General features: G+C 53.9%; 1 protein-coding gene across 3 annotated transcripts; it reads right to left on the bottom strand.

The window, feature by feature from the left end:
- Nucleotides 1-2,812: 2,812 nt before the first annotated feature.
- FGR (FGR proto-oncogene, Src family tyrosine kinase) lies at nt 2,813-20,296 on the bottom strand. 3 transcript variants are annotated; one of them, XM_082832835.1, is made up of 13 exons: nt 20,179-20,296; nt 13,089-13,151; nt 11,818-12,050; nt 11,243-11,345; nt 10,327-10,425; nt 7,139-7,242; nt 6,745-6,894; nt 5,939-6,094; nt 5,663-5,842; nt 5,008-5,084; nt 4,617-4,770; nt 3,710-3,841; nt 2,813-3,601 (listed from the first exon to the last, which is right to left on the bottom strand). In XM_082832835.1, exons 3-13 carry the CDS (start codon nt 12,035-12,037, stop codon nt 3,393-3,395), a joined length of 1,584 nt encoding a protein of 527 aa, XP_082688961.1. In that variant the 5' UTR covers nt 12,038-12,050; nt 13,089-13,151; nt 20,179-20,296; the 3' UTR covers nt 2,813-3,392. The 3 variants fall into 3 exon arrangements, with proteins under 3 accessions (XP_082688961.1, XP_082688962.1, XP_082688963.1); XM_082832836.1 differs by lacking the exon at nt 20,179-20,296 and adding an exon at nt 17,060-17,223; XM_082832837.1 differs by lacking the exons at nt 11,243-11,345; nt 13,089-13,151; nt 20,179-20,296 and having other exon boundaries at nt 10,327-10,466; nt 11,818-11,874.
- Between the last annotated feature and the right edge of the window lie 606 nt (nt 20,297-20,902).

The following is a 20,902-nucleotide window of genomic DNA, read 5'->3' as shown; positions in this document are numbered from 1 at the left end:
AAGTCACACAAACCTGTGTTCAAATCCTGACTCTATCATCCAGCTGGATGACCTTGAGCACGCGTTGTAGTCTTTCAGAGTCTTTGTTTCCACTTTTGTAAAACAGGAATAATCATACTTCTGCACTGCCTCATGGCGAGGCTCAAATTAGACGAGGCATGTGAAACATCCAGCATTAGTCAATTAGGTGTCCTCCTCCCCCACCATGAACTTGGAAATAAAATTGCCCTCTGAGTCTTAAGCCAGTAAAATCACGCATCACAGAAGAGAAGAGCCAGGTGGGGGAGTGAATGAGACGAGAGATGGTTTTGTAAATGACTGAAGGGTTTTGTGAACGGTGGAAACCGCAATCAAGGTGACCCGCCTGTAATCTCAGGGAGGCAGGGCGAGGATGTGATTGAAATTGAGAAAACAGAGGCCTAATCAATTGCATTGTGCTCTATCTGAAGGCAACAGAAGGATGCACAGAAAAGGGGGTGCAAGGGAGAATTCGTTCGGCTGCACCAGAGGGAGGGACAGGGAACCAGTAGACATAGGGATTCCAGGCTCAGGTGGCTCTGGTCTCTGCTGAGGAGTCATGGGGGCCTGGTGGACTCCAGGTGGCTCACTGCCCTGCTGGGCCTCCATTTAAACTAAATGGATATCCAGGTGCCAGGCAGAGCCCCTTTGGGCAGACAGGAATAGTCTGGTCCCAGGAAAAGACTCTAGATACTGAGAGCACTGATTTTGGAGTCAGAGGACCTGGTTCAAGCCCCTGCTCTGCCATTATGTCTTATAATCTATTTACTTCACTGCGCTTCAGTTTCCTTATTAGTAAAATCAAGATATAATAGCCCTCACCTTATAGGGCTCTGTGCACTTAGTAGGCGGCATGCACTTAGTAGGATGTCTGGCATAGAGTAAATGATTTGTAAGTGGTAGTGACAAAGACAGCTAACATGTATTGTGCATTTATTTCCATTTCAAAGATGAAGAAATTGAGGCTTGGAGAGATTAATAGCTTGCACTAAGTGGCACAGCTAGCAAGTGGTAGAGGCAAGATTCACAATACTACACTACAGCTCCAGAACTGTGCTCTTATCTGCTTACTCCATGGCAGGTGGAAACACTAGGTTTATACATCAGGCTCTTGTGAGTTTGGTTTGCCAGAGACCATGGCCTTCTGGAAGCCTTGGCCCCTGAGAGTTGGAAGGTACAGAGCTAAGGCTCCCACTCCTGTGACCACTTCTCTAAGCAGCCACTTGGCCTCTACCCATCTTATCGCTCCTGTTCAGCCATCCCCAGCACAGGGCTGAGCACAGGGAATGCTCCATCTGCACTGGCCACCTCATCCACTTTCCTTTAAGTCACTCAGCTTTGGGGGTTTCCAGGGACTCCTTCTACCAATATTTCGAGAGAGAAGGATCACCCAGACATCCACCTGGGACAGATAGGATCTTTTCCCAAGGCCCAGAGGCAGCAAGTTCTGGTAGAAAGATCATGGGCCTTGGTGTGAGACCTGGGTTCAAATCCCAGCTCTGTCACGTATATCTGTGTGACCTTGGTACATCATGTAACCCCTGGGCCTCAGTTTCCTCATCTGTAAATGGAGGGGGGCTAATCATAGAACCAGATTCAGGAATGGGTTAAATGAAAAGATGGATGTAAACACATCCGGCATTCAGCTGACACTTAATAAATGAGTTATTATTACTATTATTTCTACCCAGCCTGACTGTGAACTCTTCTAGGACAGGGACAGGTCTTGTTCATTTCTGTGTTCCCAGGGTCCTGTCTAGCAAATGGCCCTTCACAGAGTCAATGCTTAGTCATTGTCTGCCAAGCGTAGCAGTGATTCCCAGCCCCCAGACTCTTTCCCCTGACCATTCCCTTAATAAGTCAGGGGTCAACAACTTCCTGATGGGAGAGGTGGGAATCCTTATTCCCTGTTCATCTATTTTTTTTTTTTTTTTTTTTTGCGGTACGCGGGCCTCTCACTGTTGTGGCCTCTCCCGTTGCGGAGCACAGGCTCCGGATGCGCAGGCTCAGCGGCCATGGCTCAGGGGCCCAGCCGCTCCGTGGCATGTGGGATCTTCCCGGACCGGGGCACGAACCCGCGTCCCCTGCATCCGCAGGCGGACTCTCAACCACTGCGCCACCAGGGAAGCCCTCCCTGTTCATCTTGTTTCCACCTGGAGGCACATCAGCTGCTGGAGTCTCTCAAAGGGGGAGCCGGTGGGGGGGACAAATCTTCATTGCAGGGTACATGGCAGGCTGTTAAGCAGCCCCCTCCCTGTCCACTACATGCCAGTCATTGTGACTAACAAAACTGCCTCCAAACCTCTCCAGAAGCCCCCTGGGGGCACAGTTGCCCCAAGTGAAATCCAATGAGCTAGACTCTCAGGCCTCTCCCCACCCACCCCTTGTCCCTTCTGGGGAGCTGCAGAGGGTCCACTGTGGTCTTCCCCCTGCCCCACTCGGGGAGGCCTGAGGGTCTTCTGTGGTGCCTGTGATGAACAGTAGATCTGCTGAAATCAAGTAAAGAATTAGCAAAACCACTGCATGCAGACTGAAACCCACATCAGTAATGAAGGAGATGTTTTGATCTGCAGTTACCTGTCTTCTATATCCATCTCTCAACTTGCCGTAAACTCACAAGGGGATGAGCTTCAGGACTTTGGGGTGTCCTAGGGCACGTTGGGTACCCTGTGCTTAGTAGGCATTAGGGCGCTCTCTTGCCTCCCCTGCCTCCCAGCGGCCAAAGCAACCCCACTCACCTCCCACAGGAAGGGATTTTCACGGCTCAAGGATTCATATTGTCACTTTTCTTATTTACAAAATCAGTAAACACACACATGATTCAGAGAGGGGATGAGCCCTCAGCAACACTCTCCTTCACCCTGGGCTTGGACCTCAGTCCTGGACTACAGAATCCACCCAGCAGGAAAGGGATCTGGCAAAGTCTTTCCCTCTCTTTGTAACTTACAGACATGAGAGAATTGAGTAGGAGGTGAATTCTGGGGGCCAGGACCAGGGTGGGATGACAGGGTAGGAAAGCAGGGACAGGAGATAAGTGAGGGAAAGGATATACAGTTTTATAAATAACTAGACAAGATCTGAGCATTTCTTTTGTGGGGGGAGTGCAGACAGGAAGACTAGAGGCATGCAGGGGCAGAAGTGGGAAGGGGAGAAATAGAGCTTGGGGCCAGAGTTGGTGAGGGGTTATCTCTGAGCCTTGATTTGCCTCATCTTTAAAATGAATGGGTTGTCCTAGATGATGCCAAAAGCAACTTGCTTGCTTTGACATGCTAGGACTCTATAGGGTTCTAGGCCTGCGGGGCTTTGGGACCAGAGCCCTGGCAATTGGAAGGGCTGGTGTGCACCCCCAGAGAGGTGGTTGATGCCCAAACAGGCTATGTCTCATCCCCAGGCTGGTACTGGGGTTCTGTGGAGGTGAAGTAGTCCTCCAGGAAGGACTGCAGGTACTCGAAGGTAGGCCTCTCATCCGGGTCCAGACGCCAGGTCTGTTCCATGATCTCGTACAGGGATGCTGGGCAGCCTGTGGGGCACGGCATGTGGTAGCCATGCTCCACCTGTTCCAGCACTTCCCGTTTATTCATGCCTGGAGGGTGGGGCTCCGTCAGTCAGGGGGCTTAGCCCCTCCTGAAGAGGCAACCAGGAAGAAGCCCTTCCCATGACCACCCTTCCACCTCCCCACCTCCCAGCAAACCTGGGTAGGGGACTCGGCCCTTGGTGATGAGTTCAGTGAGCAGGATCCCAAAGGACCACACATCTGACTTGATGGTGAATCTGCCAAAGAGGGCAGCCTCTGGGGCTGTCCACTTGATGGGGAACTTGGTCCCTGGGGAGATTGGGGGAGAAGGGAAAGTTAGTGCAGAAATCCCTGGGGACAACTGGATTAAGAGAATGGCATCTTTAGGACTGGAGACCCTAAGCACAGAGGTCTCTGGGCATAACAGAAAAGACCTGGTATCTAGCCAGCACTTGTTACTGTGTCTAGTATAGTACCGGGCACTTTATAAACATTGTAATAATTCCCATCATAATAATAGCTAACACTTGCATAGCCTTTACCATGTGCCAGGCACCATTTTAAGCGATTTATGTGCATTAATTCAATTAACTTTCATGAAAACCCTGTGAGTTTTATTACTATTTTTTTTACTATTACTATTATTATCCCCATTGTGCAGAAGAGGAAAAGGTGGCACTGAGTAGTTAATAACTTGCCCAAATCACACAGCTTGTAAGTGTCTAGGATTCATACCCAGGCATTCTGGCTACAGCATTTTCCCTATTACACTCTATGGTCTTTCACTTGAGATTTATAGCAGTGCCTTGCACATAGTAGGTGCTTGGTAAATATCTGTTGACTTACTGTTGTCTGAATATTTTCATTGAGAATTTTATTGTGAGAAAAGACAGCTCCCAGAGAGGTTAGGTGACTTGCCCAAGTCCACATGGTTGGTAAGTGGAGGAGCTGGGTTTGAACCCAGAGTTGCCTCTTACACTACATCAGAGTGGGAATGTCCCGGATGGTCTGCGGGAATGTGGGGCCCCATGGCAGCCCCTTGGTGCACTGGGGAGCTCTTGGAAGGTGGGGTGAGGCAGGGCACCTTGATGGGGGTTGTATTCATCATCCTCGATGAGACGGGCCAGCCCAAAGTCAGCAATCTTGCACAGCAGCCGCTCCCCCACAAGGATGTTGGCTGCCCTCAGGTCTCGGTGGATGTAGTTCATGCGCTCCATGTAGGCCATGCCCTCAGCTACCTGGGGGCGAAGGTATAGAGAGATGGGAACACCATGGTTTGCGTGGGGGATCATTTGAAAAACCCACTTTCCAGACTGGGGCTCAAAGAGAGGGGCAGTGCCCTGCCTCAGGTCGCACAGATGATCCAGGGGGCTGGGGCTGCACGTCCAGGGGTAGGCTAGGCATTTGAGGACACAGGGATTTGTGGAAAATAATAGGAGGGGCTCTGAGAGTTAAAGGCTGTTGTCCCAGTTTACCTGGGCTGCCATGTCCACCAGTTGGGGCAGCCTCAAATCCCAGCCCTCCCGGTCCTTGAGGAAATCCAGCAAGCTACCTGGGGAGGAGAACTCAAAAAATCAGCATCAAGACACTACTCCCAGCTCCAGGCTTGCCTTCTCTCTCTTGGCCTCGCCCCTCTCCATGACTCCTCTCACATAGTTTGACCCCATCCCTTGCTCCCAGGCCTCTCACCCTAGATCCGCCCCCGCTCAGGATTCTGCCAGGTGCCTCAACCCTTCACAGATCTCGCCCAGGCCCTACTCTCACAGACACCCTGCTTCTGCCCACGTCTCATTTCTTCTCTTCCTCCATCTTCCCTAGACAAACCCCACTAAGACTCTGCCCCAGATCCTTTCTCATCACAGATCCTGCCTTCACTCGCCCAAGCTCCACCCACCAGCTGACCACCCACGAGGCTCCGCCCCCAGGCCGGGCCCGCCCCGTCTAACTTGGCCCCGCCCCCACTCCCAGCGCTCCTATGTTTTCACTCATTCCGGCCCCTCACTCGGACCCTGCCCATTGTTCCTCGCCCCATCCCAAGTCGCCACCCAAGTTCCTCCCCCAGAGACACGCACCTTAACTTCGCCCCAAATCCCGCCCTTCCAGACTCCGCCTCATGACCCCGCCCCTCACCGTGGCACAGGAATTCTGTCACGATGTAGATGGGCTCCTCCGACACGACTGCGTACAGCTGCACCAGCTTGTCATGGCGCAGCAGCTTCATGATCTGCGCCTCCGCCAGGAAGGCCTTCGGGGACATGGTGCCCGGCTTCAGCGTCTTCACCGCCACCTTCGTGCTGCCGTTCCACATGCCTGTCGGGCGGAAAGGCTTGTCAGGACCGGCTCGCCGCCGTCCCAAGCCCTCGCCCCTGCCTCGGGCCCCGGCCCCCGCTCCCAGGACCTCCGTACCCAGCCACACATCCCCGAAGCAGCCGGTACCCAGCCGCCGCTCGAGCGCGATGGAGCTGCGGCTGATCTCCCAGGCGTCCTTGGCCAGGCCCAGCGTCTGCGGCTTCACGGTGGTGCAGGCCGCCGTGAGCAGGTGGCACAGCCCATCGTTCACCTCTGGGCAGTGGGGGATTGGGAGGTTGGAGATCAAAGGCAGACCAGAATGGCCCACACATTCCTCACCCCACCCCAGCCCCCAAGATCAGTTATAAGGAACTAGGACACAGCTGAGGTCACAGGCCAGGGCAGAAGGCAACCTGGTCCACTGAGTAGGTGAACATGTTGGTGCCCAGGGAAGGAGGTGGCACCAGAGGGAGAGATGATCCCTGAAAGGATTGGGGGCCTTCCCGTAAGAGGTGGCCTCCAGCTGGGCCTGACAGGTAGAAATGGATTTGGGAATTCCAGACAAAGGTGTGGACATGAAGCCCTCACCCTTCCACGGACTTATCCTTGGCCTAACCAACCAAAGCAGAAACCAGGTGTGGATGCTAACCTTCCCCTCAACCCCACAGCCCATCCTCCAAGTCAGGTCCACTCAGTCTCCTACCCAGCTCAGACATTAGAGGGCATCGTTTGGCCATGGACAGCTTCATGCCTCAGTTTCCTCTGGAAACCTACAGAGCAGGATCTTGGGCTGGGAGCCCGGATATTTGGGTTCTAGTTCTGGTCCAGCCACTACTGCTTTGGGAGCCCCTTCTCTGGGCCTCAGTCTCAGTGGATTGGTTCAGGAATCTGAAGCACACGCCAGCCTTGAGGGCTGCCCTCACCCAGGTAGTGCTGCACCAGCTCCTGTACTGAGTCGAACTGAGCCCTCGTGGTGATGTAGTAGCCACCTGTGTCCAGCTTGCGGATCTTGTAATGCTTCACGTGATCGCCTCTGGCCTGGTCCCAATCCCGGATGGACAGGGAGTAGGCGCCTGTGGGCAAGGGTCACCTCTGGGCCAGCTTTCCTCGTCATCCCCAGTCTGGGAGCCCAGAGAGGCCCAAAGGGCTGGGGACTCTGAGGTTGGATGGCCACATCCCCTGAACCCAGTCCCAGTTTTACCTCTGCCCCTCCAACCCTGTCCCAGTCGTGGCCCTGTCCCAAGCCCCACCCCACGGCTCCTAGCCTCCCCCTAATGGCTAGGCCTCCCTGTTGTATGGTCAGTGGCACAGCCCCACCTTTGGTGGTCTCGCTCTCTCGAATGAGAAAGGCCCCCCGGGGGTTCCCCGGGGAGAGCAGCTGCCTCTCTGAGTCCTTCCTCCCAATCTTTCCAAAGTACCACCTGTTGGGAGGACAAGCAAGAGTCAGATACACCCAGTTCAACCCCCAACCCAGCCTCCTGGGAAAAGTCACCTCAGTAGCCAAGATTCAGCCTGATTGGGAGGATCACAGAGAAGGCGAATGCAGAATGCCTGGTACACAGAAGGTGCCCAATAAAGGTTAGACTTCTCTCCACTCTCTGGGTTCCTCTCGAATTTAAATTGCTAGAACCCCGGTCATCAGTGACCTCATCAGGGTCCATCTCACTACCGCTCCTTCCATAGGCTCATTTACAGATGAGGAACTTGAGGCACAGAGGGGGGAACTGACCTGCCCACAGGGCTGGCTGATGAGCTCTACCTGAAATCCACCCACCCTACTTCTTTTCCCACCATCGCAGGCAGTCGCTCAGATTCCTCTCCCTGCACACATCTCAAACCCTTCCCTCATTTGTCCAGATCGACACCCCTTCCTGCTTCTCTTCCCCTCCTTTTTCTTCCCCCCCTCGGCTGCACCTCGTGGCTTGTGGGATCTTAATTCCCTGACCAGAGATTGAACCCGGGCCACGACAGCGAAAGCGCCGAGCCCCAACCACTGGACTGACAGGGAACTCCCTCTTCCCCTCTTTTTGACGGCTGCTGCCCAGCTCTGACTGCTGCTTTTCCTCCACTCTCTTAAATCTGGATGTTGTTCTAAGTCTCTACTTCAACCTCAGACCTCAAGCATCCCTGCTGTCTCTTGGATATTCTTTCTGGGACTGAACTGTAGCCTGAAACCAACTGTGAGAGTACACTGGGAGAGTCGAGGTGTCCGTAGGTGTCATAGAAGACTCAGATGTCGTTTGATCACTAAATTGGCCTGTGACCATCTTGGGCTGAATTAAAAGGAGCATAGTTTTCAAATCAAGGGAGGTGGCAGTCTCAGTGAACTCTGGGACTGTCAATCCATACCTGGGTACTACGCACAGTTTGGGGAAGAGGGGAAGGCATTGGCGAATAGTGTGCCAGGAGGGCAGGCAGGGTGGGAAAGGAGAAACTGTTGAAGAACTATGCAGACAGAACACATTCCCAAGTTTTATCAATGCTCTGCCCCCACTCACACCCATGACATTAGCTACATCCTTAATAATTGACGTAATCATAACACCACTTATTTTGTGTCAGGCTCTTCTGTCATACATATATGTATTCATTTAATTCTTACAACAACACTGTGAAGTAGGTACTATTATTAACCCCCATTAGACAGACGAGAAAATTGAAATGCCTAGTGGTTAAGCAACTTACCCACAGCCACTCGACTCTTAAGCTGTGCTGCCGGAACAGGAACCCAAGCTGTCTGCTCTAGGGCATGCGCTCTTGACCACGACACTGTTCTTAACCATGACACTGCATCGAATGCCTCTCTGAACTTCACAACACTGCTGCCGAGATGTGGACCCCCAAACCTCTCATCTTCTGCCTCATCACCTCTCCTCTCCTCCACGCCTCCTACCACCCTCTCCAGATGAAGGCCTCATCCCATTTGAGCTCAGGACCCCATTCATTCCCATCTGCTCAAGGACACCTCTCCCCCACCGACCAGCCCCCATCTGCAGCCTCTCCATCCCACCACCAGCCTCTACATATGCCCACATTTCTTCCTTCCCCAAAGGAAACCGTTCTAAGCTCTATCCTGCCATCAACATTCTGCTATATCTCTCACCTTCCTTCACTTGAAAAAGCACTTCACACTTGGGTCTCTACTTCCGCACCTCCCACTCCCTCCCAGGCTCTGCTGTCTGGCCTCCACCCCCACTTCACATGGAGAGATCTCTCACCAAGGTCACCCCCACTGCCAAATCCAGTGGCAGCCTCTGACACTCCCTCTCTTGTTTCCTGAAACCTCCCCTCCACCCTCTTGGCTGTTCTGACTTAGCCTGGCCTGGTTTTCCAACAGCTCTTTCCAAAGTTGGGTCCTAGGGCCAATCTCTTTCTCACTCTTCTCCCTCTTCCTTCACTCCCCTGTGCAGCTCTATTTATCATCTCCACTCTGAAGAGTCCTGCCACCCCAGCCCAGGTGTGCCCTCTGCAGGAGCCACAGCAAACAAACTAAGGAGCCTTAGTTCCAATGAGAATAAGATGCCCCTTCCTCTGGGCTAATTCAGGGGCATGGCTTGGCATGGGCTGGGCACCTCGCATACAAAGCACAACCTAATCTAATTGCTGGCCGTCTCTTCCATGTGGGTGTTCCTCTCCACGAATTCAACCTAACAAGCTCGCTCATGTATCTGTACCTGCTCCTGTGTTCCCCACTTTAGCAAATGGCACCCACTCAGTTCCTCAGGAAGGTTTTGGGTCACCCTGGATTCCTCCCACTCCCCATAGCCCAATGGCAAATCAGTCACCAAGTCCTGGTGACTCCCATTCTGCCATCTCTCCAATCTTTACTTTTCCCATATATGTATGTATACGTGAGGCTAGATAAAGAGTTTTTATGAGCCTCAGTTTCCTCATCTGTAAAATGGGAGAATAATAATATCCATAGTGTTACTGTGAGAATTAAATGAATCTAGATAGGTAAAGTATCTGTCATAGTATCTCAATTACATCAAGATACTCCATAAATGATACTTGCCTGATTCCTTAATAGAATTAATTCTAAGTAATGCCCCCTTCCATCTGTTTAGCACTTTACAATTTTTTTTAAAGTTCATACACTGCTGTTATCTCCGAGAGGCTATATATATATAATGCTTAGCAAATGTAGCCAGACTATCTGGGTTCAAATACCAGCTCCACCTACTTACTAGCCATGTGAACTGGGCAGGATATTTAATTTCTCTGTGCCTCAGTTTCCTCATTTGTAAAATAGGATTCTATTAGTTCCTAACTTTGTTAATGCACAGGAAGCACTTTGAATAGTGTCCAGAACATAGTACATGCTAGATAATATTTACTTACTCTTAGTGTCATCATTATTATCTTTTTATCCTCACAAAGATCTTACAGAATTACAGGTAAGGAGACAGGTTCAGAGTAGAGCTGTGACTTGCCCAAGAGGTGGCCTTGAGTCTGGACTCCAGGGTCCTGTCTGTAAGGCTGGCCTCCCCCCAACCCCTACTTACTCTTCAGCCTGGATGGAGTCCACAGGGGCCACGTAGTTGCTGGGAATGTAGCCAGTTTGTCCAGAGCTGAGGGACCGAGCCTCCCACCAGTCACCCTCGCTGAAGGCACAGAACAGGCGGCGGCGTTGGCAACCCAGCCCCTGGGGCACCATGGGGCCGGGCAGGGTCACGCCGAGGATCAGGTGGACACTGGCCCTGCCAACCCCTCACCTTGGGTACACACCCTCCCCAAGGCTTTCGTCTGTTCTGCCCCAGCCACTGCAGCTGCCCCGGGAGCTTCTCCCTGCTGAAGGAATATGTCTGGGGACATCTGGGCCTCCTGGCTTTCTTTTCTGACACTTCAGCTGGGCTGGGGTTTGGGCGGGCAGTGGACAGCTAACTAGGTCACTTCTCCATTAGAAACCCCTCCAATGGCTATATTTCCTTCTTGATAAAATCCAGACTCCTCAAGATGGCTTAAAGAGCCCTGCAGAATCTGCTCCCACCCACCTCTCCAGGATCTGCTCTCTCTGTTCTGCACTTCATACTTTATGGCCCACCTATACTGAACCACTTGGTGGTTTCCAGAAGTCATCATTTAGTTTCGTTCTCTCTAGTTTCATTCTCTCTCGCTCTCTCTTCCTTTTTTCTCACCCCTTCTTTCAATGTCTATTCATTTTTCTAGTCTCAGCTTAGAAATCCCTTCCAGAAAGCCTGCCCTGATCACTACTACCCTGGAGACCATGGCTGGTGTTCTTTCTGTGCCCATAGTTCCTCAGGCTTCCCCTACATAGTAGCAACCACCCCGGCCTGTGATTGTCAAGTATCCCTCCCCAACTAGGCTAGAGCTTTCTGAGGACAAGGAGCAGGCAGGATTCCTCTCTGGGTCCTGCTCCCGGTCTAGGCCGTGTCCTGAGCTGGTGGCCTGATCACTTACATGTTGTTCAGGATGTGGAACTTCTCGCCCTTGGCGAAGGTGAGGTCATCCTCTGTTCGGGCCTCATAGTCATAAAGGGCGATGAACAGGGTCACCCCAGTCCCTGCAGAGTCAGGGCTACTCATCAGGGGGCACCACAGGGGCTGCACCCCCAGAGTCCTGTTCCACAGCCAGGCACTATGCCTCCCCACTGCTGCAGTGCACTGGCTCGCAAAGGTCTTTGGAATGCAGTGGATTTCTGCTTTGGACGTGGATTCAGGACACACACCTTCAAGCCCATCCCTCCCCCCTTGGGGGCTCCCTGGGGAGTCGCTTCTGCTCTCCCCCACCAAGCAGACTTCCCACCGGCATCTGTCATCAGAGTCCTTCTCTCAGACTGGGAACAGAACTATGTCTCCCCCTCAGACTGGGGTTTCTGAAGGTAGGGCTGTACATACTCCCTCAGACTGTGCGCTAAAAGCAGGGCCGTGTCTCCCAAATCATAATGGAGGCTCCTAAGGGCAAGTCCAAGTCTCTCCGTCCCCTAGGTCCTGCCAGGGTCCAGTCAGTGCCTGACTCCAGCCCATTGGACTCACCTGAGATGCCCCTGATGGTGCCCCCATTGAGGAAGGCGGGGCTGGCGGGCTGAGGGGAGAAGTTGTTGTAGTTGGGGATATGGGCGAAGGAGGATGCAGGCCGGCCCTGAGTAGGGGCAGGGCCACAGCAGTCTGCAGCCCCGTAGCCCCTGAAGTCCTCTTCCAGGCCACCATCCTCCTTGGGCCCCGGCTCCAACTTCTTGCAGAACACACAGCCCATTCCACGTGCCCTGCTACAGAACGGGGGCATGCTTCACTTGGGGCCCCTGCCAGATATGCCACCCTAGGCACACATGCACGCACGCTTGCACACACACACTCACGCAGGCATGCAGCTTCCTCTCTCAGGCCTGGAGTAGGGGCTGTCCTCCCTAGTGAGGGATAGAGGTGGGGCAGGGCACCGTTGCGTCCGCCCCCCCCCCCCCCCCCCCCCCCCCCCCCGCTGCCTTAGTGTGTGTGGAGAGAGTGTGTGTCTCCTCCCCGGGGCTGGTTTTCTGCTTCGCGATGTTGCTGTGTTCATTTACATATTTTTGCCTCCTAGTGCTTCAGTGTGTTGGGCTTCCGTGACTCCGTCAGAGTGCTTGTGTGTGTATCTCTGAGTATTTGTGAGTTTGCTGGTGTGTGTGTGTGTGTGTGTGTGTGTGCAGCCTTTTGTGAATGTCTGCGTCTGTGTGTGTATGTGAGTGTGTGTATGAGTGTGTGTATGTTTATTGCATGTGATGACTGTGTGTTCATGTCTGTATGAGTATTACGTATGCATGTGTTTCTGTGTGAGCGTGCATGTGCGTGCCTGTGTGTGTGTGTGTGTGTGTGTGTGACTGTGCATGCAGGTGGGTGTGTGTGAGTGGGTGCCTCTGTATCTGTGTGTCACGTCTGTGTGCATAGCCCTGAGTGGGAGTATTTGTGCCTGTCTGCGTGTGTGTATCTGTGTGTGTAGGTCTGTGTGAGTAGGTGTGCATGTCTCTGTGGGTATGTGTGTGTCTCTGTGTGTGTGTGCATGTCTATGTATCAATGTGTGTTTGTGTGTAAGTGTGTGTGAGGGCTGTGTGCCTGCACCTGGAGCTTCCCTGCAGAGGGGGATCAAGGCCATTTCCTGTCGCGGGTCCAGCCTCTGGCCTTTCAAGCTGCCTCATTCCGGCTCCCCCATCTGTTACCTAGCAACAGGGTCCTTGTAGGAGGAGGGGGCTGTGAGGAATTGTGGGGCCCAGAAAGGCCACCCCTACCCCATTTCCTGACCCTGAGAGCCCTCAGTCCCCATTCCTCCCACTCACCCCTCAGGCCCCTACTCCTGGGTCAGTGGGGCTGCGGCATGGTCCTTGGGAGGGGCCAGAGACCTGAAGGCGAGACAGAGGACACGGAAGGTGAAGTCTCTGCCAGGGTTCCTGCAGCCAGATGCCGGCGCCTGTCCTCTCCGGGAAGCCAGGGGGCCCGGGCTCAGCCCTAGCGGGCCTTCTGCCTTCATTTTCCTTCCCACAGCCCCGGCTCACTTATACATCCACCCCCAGACAGGACACGCCACCACACCAGCCCTCTTGCACTCATATCCACCTGACACACCAACACATAGAGTAGCACCCATGGCAGCACACTGTCACACACCGGTACTCACAGCGCACACTTGCATGAGTGTGCTCACCAGCACTGCCACACACCAACACAACTGACTCTCACACGAGCCCAGGCTCTGAGGCATGGTAGCACACACAGGCACACGCACGCCACAGGCTGCCTCTCAGGCTAACAGACTCGCACACTCACACACTCGCGCCTTTGGGTTAGACTCACGTCTCTAACAGGATTCTGTCAAGCCCTGCTCAGCTCACTACAGGCCTCTGGTCACTGTCTCCTCAAAACAAGCCCAGCTTCCGGGCGCTGCCTCTGTCCCCACCCTGGGCTGGGTAAACCCTGGCAACCCCAGGACTATATCTGGTAGCTGAGTGCAGGTGGACACCTACCTCCAGAGCTTGTTCTTATCCCCACATCAGGGGAAGGCCCAGGTCAGAAGCCAGAGCCACCAGGGTCCCTTGGGGAACCCCTAAGTGAGCCAAGCCTTTGTGTCCTCTGAGCGACACGGCAGGCAGGTCATTGAGCAAGGGCTCTCCACGTCCCTCCAGAAACTCTGCCACTGCAACACTCAGAGAGGAACTGCTGGGGAGAGGGCTCGGTTTCCTCAGATATGAGATATGAGAGGGTTCACCAACCCAGTGAACCCTGATTTCTCCCAGAGGGGCCCAAGGATCCTTGGGACAGGTGCCCGGTCTTGCTTTTCTCAACTCCCAAGTCCAGTTCCCTTTATGGATAGCCTCCCCCCTCTTCTCTATGGGTCCTGCCCCTCCTACCCAGCACTACTCACCTCTTCCAGGAAGCCTTCCTGGATCCACTGGATCCAGCTGCTTAGCTGATGGCTCTGTCACATCAGTGCCCCGACTCCCACTCTAGACCCACCAGCCTGTCTCATGCTCCACTGTAACCATTCTCCCGTGTGTGTGTGGGGGGGTGACACCCACGTGGTGAGCTGTGAAGCAGGCTGTGGTTTGAGCCCCAAAATAGGCCCTGTTCACCAAGCCATTGCCGAGATCTTCACCTCAGGACCCCTCCCCTGGGGTGAAGCCACTGTCTGAAGGGCTACGGGGCTGGTTAGACTCAGGGAGAGAATAGACGTGGAGGTGGGGGGCATCTAGAGCTAAGGCAGGGGATTTCAGGCACTGAGGAAACAGATGGGGGTAAGATGAAAACAAAGGTTATAGGGTGAGAATGGAGGTCTTCTCACAGGAAGACACATTGCACATCTCAAACAACACGGAGCCCTACACGCAGGTCCACACGGCCCTCCCGACACCTTCTCAGACGCACACACGTCACCTCAGCTACACGCAGCGCCTCACACAGAGACTCTGAGCTCCTCTGTACAGATTCACAGATGCAGACATCTGTGAATACACACACACCTTCAGCCCTCACCCATCTACACACACACACACACACACATGCACACACACACACGCGCGCACACACACACACATGCACACACACACAGCCTCTCCCAAAGAATAGCATATGGAGGATTTATAGCACTTCCTCTGTGCCAGCCACTGCATTCAACGCTTTATATATATATATTACCTCATTTTATTCTCACGAAAACGCTACGAGGTAAGTATTATAATTATTGATAAGGCAACTGAGGCACAGAGAGGTTTAGAAACTTGCCCAAGGTCACACAGATGATGTATCCTGGCGTTTGGTTCCAGGATCTGAACCACTTCTCTCCATTGCCTGGTCACAGACACAGATGATTACAGCCATTCCTGCAAGCATGCACAGGTGCACAGAGCCCCCAGAGGGAAACCCAGAGATATATGTAGCTCCCCCATCCCTGAGTCACAGACCCACACAGAGCTCCCCTCTGTAAGAGATACAAACTTATACAACCTCTTGGGTCCCCACTTAGATACAATGCGGCCACTTCCAACAATACACAGGTACCTGTTACCACAATGTTTTCAAATCAGCCTAAGGGGAGCCCAGAATTCTGCACGCCTGGAGTGGAACGTGGGTTCAGAAACTGTCAGCTTCCGAGAAGGAGGCGGAAGGCGCTATGGGCTTAGGGAGAGCCCTGGCAAGGCGGCGGGGGCAGGGGTGAGGGTATCCTGGTATACTGACTTAAAAGAAAAGGGGGGAAAAGGGCCCTGATTTGTAGCAGTTGCTGATTTCCATGGTGTAAATATTCCCACCATGGCTGATTTCAAGTTACTGAAGTGACTTCCTGAACGCTGGGCTGGAAAGAGATTCGCAGCATCAGCTCCCAAGAGCCAGTACCAGCTAGCTAGCTCCAGCATATCACTGCCAGAAAGAAACAAAGAGAAGAGACAAACAGACAGAAATGAGAGGTAGAGAGACAGAGAGGGACAGAGACGGAGAAAGAGAGAGGCAGAGACAAAGAACTAAAGAGCTAAAGCTAGGAAAGAGAGAAAGGGAGCAGGTAGGGTCCTCTCTGCTTGGCATCTGCATGAAAATAGCCCCCCAGGACCCTGTCCTCACCTAGCTCTGATCTCAACTACCAGCCACCAATTCCTAGGAGGGTAATTTGACTTCCTAAAAGTCTGGGGTGAGGGGCAATGACTATTAGTTTTAAAATGCTAATTTATTAAACACCTACTCAGTGCCTGACATTGTGCCAAGCAATTCCCATGATTGATCTCATTTAGTGACCCTATGAGGTAGGTTTTATTTTTACCCCTATTTTACAGATAAAGAAGCTGAGTCACAAAGGTGTTAAATAACTTCCCTAAGATTAGCTACATAGCAAATAAGGGGAAGCTAAAATGCAACCCCAATCAATTTGGCTCCAAAGCCCGTCATAAGCGATGTTGTATTTTGAAGTCCTTGTGAAAGCAATAACGTATGTACCTTAATGAGCACCTACAGTGTGCCAGGCCCTGTGCTACATGCCCTGAATTCTCATTACAGCCCAGCGAGGGGAAGTGACCCGCCCAGGGTCTCTCAGGCAATCACTGATTTTCATAGCTCTTAGAATCTGAATCCAGGTCTCTCTTTTCTCAGCGCTGATCTAGGCTGCCTGCTAACACCAGAAAGGCACTAGCTCAGAGAATGGCTACAAGTGTTCTGGTCGCTGCAGGGAGTTGAGTCTGTTAATAAACATGCCTCTGAACATCTGGTTGACAGGAGTTGGTTTCCAAAGTCTGATCTGGATCAAAATCAGGTTGTGGATGTCAGAGCTGAGGTCCAGTCCTGGACCATGTTGTTCCCACCTTCAGCATCTCCCTCTGTGTGGTCCCACCCAGCTCTGGGGCCTTGGGTGAATAATGTGAGCCCTCTGAGCCTCAGTTTTTGCATCTGCACCTTCTGTGCAGTTATTGGGAAGGCTCTTGCCCAGTGTGGCTGAGTGAGGCTGAGAACCATATGCTAGAATGACCCCAGGGACCATTTATCAGTCTACCTCCCTCTTGGGTGTAGGGGGGAAGTCACTTGCTGGAGGTCAAACAGCCAGACAGGGGATTCAAAGCCAGGATTATTAATTTGGGTCCAGAGTTCTGTTCCCGGCTATGTTCTCCAAAGCCTGAGCAGGAGGTCATGCTGTCCCTGACTGGTGAATGTCATATTTCCTACCCAGCTCCTGGCCAACTGATCACACCACCCCTGCCATATGGCAGCTGGCCACCCAGCAGGGAACCTGCCTCCCTCCCACCCCTACTCCTGGACATAGGAGCCCCAGGCTCACCCATCTTCCTTGAGGTCCATACTTGCCAACGCTACATCAGGGCTTTGATGGAGACACAGGACGTCCTGTGGGATCTGAAGACAGATTTTGCCTCAAATTCTACCCTGCCTGACAACTAGCTTGAGACATTGGGCAAGTCAGTTCACTTCTCTCTGAGCTGCAGTTCCTTCACCTAGAAAATAGGAATCTAAATCTCTACCTCATGGGGTTGCTTCTGCGCATCAACTGCAGTCAAGCCCCTGAAAGCACAGGGCACTCAGTAGTTGCTCAGTGAACTTTCACTTCTGTTCCCTTCCCTTGGGGAAGCCCCCTCTGAGGCTGAGGGAGCAGGAGCTGCAAGGCTGAGAAGAAAGAGAAGTGCTCTGGGTGCGGCGGGAGGGCTGAGCTGACCCAGCTGCCTGGGGGATTTCACCATAAGGGAACTGGGACTGAACAGCAGCAGGAAACCACCATCCAGCAAGAGTTCCGGCTCCTCTTCAGGGCTCTGGGCTGGGCAGGAGCAGGCCCAAGTCTCAGCCCCGCTGCACACCATCCCTCGCCAAGGCCTGATACCCCTGATGAATGCTTCCACCCCTCACTGGGACCCTCCACCCCTCACTGGCTCTAGTGCCCTTACTGAGCCCCCATCTCCCTCACTGAGGCCCTCGCCTCTCATAGGACCTCCAACCATCTCGCACCATTCCTGCTTGAGGCCTTACCACCCCCAGCCCTGAACACCCAGGGGCTAAGAGGCCATACCAGAGTCTGACTCTGCCACCCCGTAGGGCCAGGTGCCTGCAGGGGGGAGAGGGGCCACACTCACTTTCCCCTCCACATGGCCCTGAGGGCGTCAGCTGAATTTTCTCCATTTCTTGTGGGTAAAGGTGGTTTCTCATCTGTTGCTGAAAACCTACCCATTAGCCTCTAAAATAGGGGTCTTGAGGGAATGGAGATTCTTGGGGATGGGAGCCATGGGTGGTCCAGGGGGAGCTGAGGGAACAGGAGCCTAGATTCTACTGTGTGGCCAGACTTCCCTGGGGTCCCATGGTAGCCCAGCCTGGTCTGCTCTGTGCAGGAAGGGCCCTGGCTCCTCCTTCCCCAGTTCTGGGGTCTCCCTACCCATCCTCCCAAAAGTCTGGCCACTTCCTTTGCCACGTCAGCCCCAGGTGGCTGCAGAGAACACCCAAACACCCACACATATGTTCACATGCCCATGCTCATTCACTCAAAGCCCAAAGCACATCCACAGACACTCTCCACCCTCACTCACCACTTCACACCCACTGGGGAGCAGGTGCCAGCCATGAAGCCCAGGAACCCCATACCTTCTTCCATCACACCCCTCCTCACCCGCTCCCCCCTCCAGAGGGCTACGTGGGATTTGGTAGGGTTCGGGGGGAACGCCGGCCTCATCTCTGGCTACTTCCTTCACCACATCAGGGACGGGATGCCCTGGACTCTGGGTCCCTGCTGCTAGCCTGTCAGTCCTTCACTCCCAAACCTCCATCTTCCCATCTTAGAAGTGGGAACACAGCCCTGCTCTCCCACCACCACACACAGATGGAAGGATGCCAAAGGACTCAGGGATCACTGGTTTCAATAAAATGAAGTTTCCATAAAACTCATATTGAACTTTGTATTATTTGGAATTGAGAACGGCAAAACTTGCTGACAAACCAGTGCTTATACCATGAACATAAACACAAAAAATAGCAAAAAAAAGGGGGGGCAGGGGTGTGGGGGACATATCTCAAACCTGCTGACTTTCCCAGTATGGGGCCTCAACAGACCCACAAACATTTATTTCACTAGAAGTCAGCTGTGTGCTGGTTCCTGGAGGCCCTGTCAGGCTTTTTGGTCCCGCTCCATGCTTTTGGGAAAGTGAAGGGGTGATAAGTCTTAACTCCTCCAGCACACTGGGCAAAAACTGCTTTTTGCACCTGGTTCTCATGACTGGGGATAAGGTGGGGAATGGGAGCTGGGTAGGGGCAGAGATAATGCCCTACATAATTCAAATGAGGAAAATGAGGCCCAGAGAAGCCCCATAACTTGCCTAAAGTAACACAGCAATCAAGGTCCCAGTCTGGCTAAGTCCCTGAGAATGCAGATTCCCCACCTCAGGATCCCTGAACACTGAGCATCATTGCCTTACTCCTCTGTCCCGCAGGCCGCCCCCGACTGAGGACCCAAAATGGGGGGGGAGGGGAGGGGACCAAAGTGGGCACCGCGGGCGTTGAGTCCTGCTGCAGCCAAGCGCTGGGCTCGGTCTCTCCGCCCTCTTGTTGCTATGGAGACAGCCCCTCCCTGCAATCGCGGTCAAAGGCAGGATTTCCGTCGGGGCGGCCAGCAATTCCCGGATCCCGAGAGGAACGTGGACCGAGACCGCCACCGCGGGCCAGGAGGGGGCACCCAGAGAGGCCCATCCCTGCCGAGGGCGGGGACTTCCCCAGGAAACGGGAACCCACGCCTCCAGCAAGTTGAAGGAGTCCCCTAGCCAACCGGGACCCGCCCACCTGTGCTGGGCGGGAGAGTCTAGGGGGCTGCAGCGTGGCAGCCTCCCCTCCCTTCCCAGCTACAGACTTCGCCCCCAACTTCTGCCGATTCCGGATAGGGGGACTTTCTGGACCACCGGAATTGCGCCCCACGTTCTGCGTCCTCCAGAAATGGTTCTCCTTGACCCCTTTCTGGCAAACTCCCTCACCTGATTCTCCCAGGCCCCCCAAATAGTAGTTCCTCTCTTCCAGACCCCTCAGCTTCTCCCCAAATTCTCGCTTTCAAGGTTCCCAGGCCCTTGTGGGGGTCCCCTCAGTTTCCCTCCCCCGACTCAGCCCCTTTCCCAAATTCTATCTCTACAGGTTCCCCCCGTTTTCCCCACCAGACCATTTTGGGGGGTCCTTTTAGTTTACTTTCCCCATATTCCCTCATCGCCCTCCCCAAATTTTACCGGTTTCACTCTCCAGGCCTCCTCAGTTTTCCTTTTCAGGCTCTTTTCAGAGCGGGGTCGCTTTGGCCTTCAACTCCCTCAGCAATCCTCCCCAAGTTCACGTCCCCCCACTCCCCAGCAACCCGGACCCTAGGGCCTAGGGCGGGCTGGGGGCGGGGCACCGCCTGCCCCTCCAGCCCCACCTGACTGCACCTACCTGGTCCCAGGGGACACCGCTTCTGACCGACCCCGGGGCCAGCCAGCCGGGGCTCCCAGCAGCCACAAGTACCAACGGGGGTGGGGGCGAGAAAACTGGGGTGCTGCCCGCCTCTGACCGCCGCCCCCTCTGGGCAGAGAGGAGGAAGCAGCCTCGGACTTCTCTTATTGCAGCCGCAGCGGCGCGGTGGCGGTGGCGACGGGGAGAACTTGCAGTCACGCCCCAGCCCCAAGCCAGCTGCCCGCAGCGGGGAGGGGCCCTCAAATCCCAGGCCCTCCCGCCCCCATTTCCCACCTTCCCCCGGGTTACCGCGGCTCGGCTTTCCCAGGCCTCCCCCTGCACCCTGGCTCCTGTCCCCAGACCTGAACCCCCAGCACAACCTTCCCAAGACCCCCTCCAAAGGGGCAGGTTCCTCACACCCAGAAGCACCTGCTCTTTTAAAATCATGGCATTTGAGGTCAAGAGGGGTTTTTCTCTATCACTGCCCCACCCCCCTTCTGCAGCTGAGAAAACTGAGGACAAGATGCGGACAGACCTTAACCCAAATTCTCACAGCCAGTTGACCTCACACTGCTGTCACCAGGGCCACTTCGGATCCAGTCACCACACCTTGCCATCCTCGGGGACTGAGCGCCATGGAGGCAGGGATCTAGGACAGTAGGGAGCAGCAGAAGACCCTTCTCTTAGGAAACTGCTTTTCAGAGGATCAGTCACTGGGCTACAC

This window comes from Leucopleurus acutus (genome assembly GCF_964270905.1).
Source record: "Leucopleurus acutus genome assembly, chromosome: 2".
Classification (NCBI taxonomy): Eukaryota; Metazoa; Chordata; class Mammalia; order Artiodactyla; family Delphinidae; genus Leucopleurus; species Leucopleurus acutus.
Note: the sequence above shows the minus strand (reverse complement) of the source record. Positions and strands in the feature narration are given on the sequence as shown.

Excerpts from the sequence above, each read along its gene's own strand:
- FGR (XM_082832835.1), bottom strand. The coding sequence starts at position 12,037 with ATGGGCTGTGTGTTCTGCAAGAAGTTGGAGCCGGGGCCCAAGGAGGAT. Across the intron at positions 4,771-5,007 it reads TGGTGGACATGGCAGCCCAG|GTAGCTGAGGGCATGGCCTA; the intron begins GTAAACTGGGAC and ends CTTCGCCCCCAG. Across the intron at positions 3,602-3,709 it reads GGGCCGAGTCCCCTACCCAG|GCATGAATAAACGGGAAGTG; the intron begins GTTTGCTGGGAG and ends CCCACCCTCCAG.